Source organism: Grampus griseus, assembly GCF_964374135.1.
Source record: "Grampus griseus genome assembly, chromosome: 9".
In the NCBI taxonomy this organism is placed as follows: Eukaryota; Metazoa; Chordata; class Mammalia; order Artiodactyla; family Delphinidae; genus Grampus; species Grampus griseus.
In genome coordinates, this window is record NC_139003.1 from 57,744,530 (window position 1) to 57,748,564 (window position 4,035).

Sequence of the window (4,035 nt, forward strand, 5' to 3'; positions counted from 1 at the left end):
GCCTTTTCAGAAGTCTTGTCTCTAAGTTTTTAAGTATTAGTGTCTTGATGACAGAAGTGACACCTGAGTCACCTGACCTGCGCTTATTAGTTGCTTTTTAATGGGACATTAAAACTCTTAAGTTTAATTAATAAAAATTGCATTATTTTGTGACCTCATTTTCTGAATGTCACCAATATAATTGTCTTTAAGCAGCTGGAAATGAAACAATGTCACAGGCTATGATGTGTTAATTACATCTTCTGATATTTTTTTTCTAAACTTGAAGATTTTATCTTGCATGTCAACTATTAGCTGTTTCCATAGCCTAAGCTACTAAAGTAATTAAGTAGCATTTAAAACTATTAAAATGGCACAGTAATTCTGTCCCTTAAGGACTCTACTTGCTGTGTAGCCACTCCTTGAAGAGGCCATACCCACAGTCCAGGGCATAGGGAAAATGGTTGTGGATGGCAGGGCTGGGGCAGGGGAGGGGCCTAAAGAATGAGGAGGGGTCTTAGGAAGGAAGGAGGAAGGGGTATTTCTCTACAGCCAGGCATCATGTTTGATTACCATCACCTTTTTTTTTTCCCTTGTACACTATTGGTTGAAATATTAGCTATTTTTCACCTAACTTCTCTGAATAACACGTTTATCTTTGTGGCTTTATTTTACATAATTAATTTGGTGTCCATTTTTTACCTTGATGGGTCAGAGAGGAACAGGTGACCAGGACTGCCAAGTTAAAATGTAGTGAATAGGCAGTCTGCCTGCTTTACATATTATATTTTTAAACTTTTGAGCACTTTCCTAGAGTTTTCCAAATATGAGAATTTGAGGCCTGTTAAAAAAATCATCAAAGTGTTAAAATAATTCCTCGAAATGAATTTAACCCTATTTCCAGGAAGTACACAGGCCCTGTGTGCTGATTTATTATATGTATGATTTATTGTCACCCTACCCATAATTAGGACATTTAACCCCCCTGTCCCCTCCCCCCACACACACACACAGTCACTCACCCCGCTAGGAGTGACCCATCCCACTCTCAGTTACAAACTTTTAGGTGGGGCTGTATTGACAAACTTTGTTTAAAAACCTGGGATTGCACACTGCTGACCTGCAAGCTTAATGAGGCCCTGGATTTGTCTGACCAACACAGTATTTTAAAAAAAAAAAAAATTAGTATCTTTAGTGGGATGTGCATCCCCAGGTTGCCATAGTTGCAGCCCCTCCCTGTTTTAATCGCGGCCTCATTACACAGAAATTTAAAGTTTCTGTTCTTTATTAATAACTTCATTAATATCAGCTAACAGTTATTGAATACTCACTATGTGCTTTACCTGCATTATTTAATTAAATCCTTATTATAAGTTTGAGGTATACTATTATTGGGCTTCTTTGAATGTCCCATTTTATAGCCCAGCTACTCCTAGGAGACGTCAATTAATATTTGTTGATTGACTGCATAATAAGGAGGGAAACTGATATACACAGGTTGCTACTCATTGCCATTTCTGTCCCAAAGGGAATTCTCTTTGGGAAATCAAATTATGGCCCGAAAAGTAATTCAGACAATCCAAACTGGTCTGGTGGCAGTTGTTGTTTGTTTCGATGACTAGTTGCCTTCTCTGTAGAGGTGGATCAGGGTCGAGACAGTGGGCCGGAGTGCCCCTCTCCCCCCAGGTTGATGAATACAGGCACTGTGATTTTTAACTCACCCCTCCCCTTTCTTTTTCTTGGTTTTCTATTGGCTGGAATAGTAGCAACTTTTCGGGTAACTTCTCTAATAATAAAGTTATAATTTTGACTTTACTTTGTGTAACTTTTCCACTATCAATCTTTGCCTGAAAGTTTCTTGCTCTGCTCTCTCCTTATAAAACTTCTTGTTTGGAGTGTCTCCTCATTCTTTATTAGTCAGTAAAGGTCATAGTGCTGTTGATACAGTTGTGTATTGTTGAATCATGATGAACAGGTGATTGTTGAGGAGGAAAAAGTCATTTGGACATCAAAAAGTAGGATGCTTTTCATTATCTACTGTCCTACTGATTAATAGCTTTTTTGCAGGGCTTTTGTCTGTTTATGAACTATTGATGTGAGCAAGCAGAACAAAGAGATGCTTTAAATACTCATGTGTTTAGAGTACTTTAGTAGATACTGTAAATGATAAAATCTTCTTTGTATTGTGGTGCTTTAAATGCATATGTTGAATGTATGCTTTTATCTTCACTTACAGAAACAAAAAGCTTCTGAAAACCAAAAGGCGAAAGGGTGGAAGAGGAGGCCAGGATCCAGGCCTCTCTCCCCACCGGAGTGAAGCTGCACTTGGGAGGTCTCCTCCCACCCCACCTCTCACCCTGGGGCCCGACTGCCCACCTCCTCCTCCTCCGCCTCCCCCCAACGATCCTGCCTCCCCCTCCAGCTCCCCCTGCAGCGGCCAAAGGGGCCAGTACAACCCCAACCTGGCCGAACGAAGGCGGGAGGATCTCTCTGAAGAGATCAACAACCTCAGAGAGAAGGTCATGAAGCAGTCCGAGGAGAACAACAACCTGCAGAACCAGGTACAGAAACTCACAGAGGAGAACACCTCCCTCCGCGAGCAGGTGGAGCCCGCCCCTGAGGAGGAGGAAGATGACATTGAGCTCTGCGGAGCTGCAGCCGCTGCTGCCCCAGCCACTCCGATCGAGGAAGAGAGCCCAGAAGACCTTCCCGAGAAGTTTGACGGCAACCCAGACATGCTGGTGCCTTTCATGGCCCAGTGCCAGCTCTTCATGGAAAAGAGCACCAGAGATTTCTCCATTGATCGCGTGCGTGTCTGCTTCGTGACAAGCATGATGACCGGCCGTGCTGCCCGCTGGGCCTCCGCCAAGCTAGAGCGATCCCACTACCTGATGCACAACTACCCAGCCTTCATGACTGAAATGAAGCATGTGTTTGAAGACCCTCAGCGGCGCGAGGCTGCCAAACGCAAGATCAGACGTCTGCGCCAAGGCATGGGGTCAGTCATCGACTATTCCAACACTTTTCAGATGATCGCCCAGGACCTGGATTGGAACGAGCCTGCCTTGATTGACCAGTACCACGAGGGCCTCAGCGACCACATTCAGGCGGAGCTGTCGCGCCTCGAAGTCGCCAAGTCGCTGTCCGCACTGATCGGCCAGTGCATCCACATCGAGAGAAGGCTGGCCCGGGCAGCCGCCGCCCGCAAGCCGCGCTCCCCGCCCCGTGCGCTGGTGATGCCTCACGTCAACAGCCACCACCAGGTAGATCCGACCGAGCCCGTGGGAGGTGCCCGCATGCGCCTGACCCAGGAAGAAAAAGAAAGACGCCGAAAGCTGAACCTGTGCCTCTACTGTGGGAATGGAGGTCACTACGCCGACAACTGTCCTGCCAAGGCCTCGAAGGCTTCGCCGGCGGGAAACTCCCCGGCCCCGCTGTAGAGGGACCTTCAGCGACCGGGCCGGAATTAATAAGGTCCCCACAAGATGATGCTGCTTCATCGCCACACTTGCAAGTGATGCTCCAGATTCATCTTCCGGGCAGACACACCCTGTTTGTCCGAGCCATGATTGATTCTGGTGCTTCCGGCAACTTCATTGACCACGAATACGTTGCACAGAATGGCATTCCTCTGAGAGTCAAGGACTGGCCAATACTTGTAGAAGCGATTGATGGACGTCCCATAGCATCGGGCCCAGTTGTCCATGAAACGCACGACCTGATCGTCGACTTGGGAGATCACCGTGAGGTGCTGTCATTCGATGTGACTCAGTCTCCGTTCTTCCCCATCGTCCTAGGGGTGCGCTGGCTGAGCACACACGATCCCAACATCACGTGGAGCACCCGATCGATCGTCTTCGATTCCGAATATTGCCGATACCATTGCCGGATGTACTCTCCGATACCACCCGCGCTCCCACCACCAGCACAACCGTCATTGTATTACCCGGTGGAAGGATACAGAGTTTACCAACCCGTGAGGTATTACTACGTCCAGAATGTGTACACTCCAGTAGATGAAAACGTCTACCCAGACAACCGTCTGGTTGACCCTAA

At 46.9% G+C, this 4,035-nt stretch overlaps 1 protein-coding gene across 1 annotated transcript; it reads left to right on the forward strand.

Moving 5' to 3' along the window:
• Positions 1-2,189: 2,189 nt before the first annotated feature.
• PEG10 (paternally expressed 10) lies at positions 2,190-3,419 on the forward strand (the record flags this gene model as incomplete). The annotated part of the gene is made up of 1 exon (XM_082661703.1): positions 2,190-3,419. The coding sequence occupies one exon, from the start codon at positions 2,190-2,192 to the stop codon at positions 3,417-3,419; it is 1,230 nt and encodes a 409-aa protein (XP_082517829.1).
• Positions 3,420-4,035: the final 616 nt, after the last annotated feature.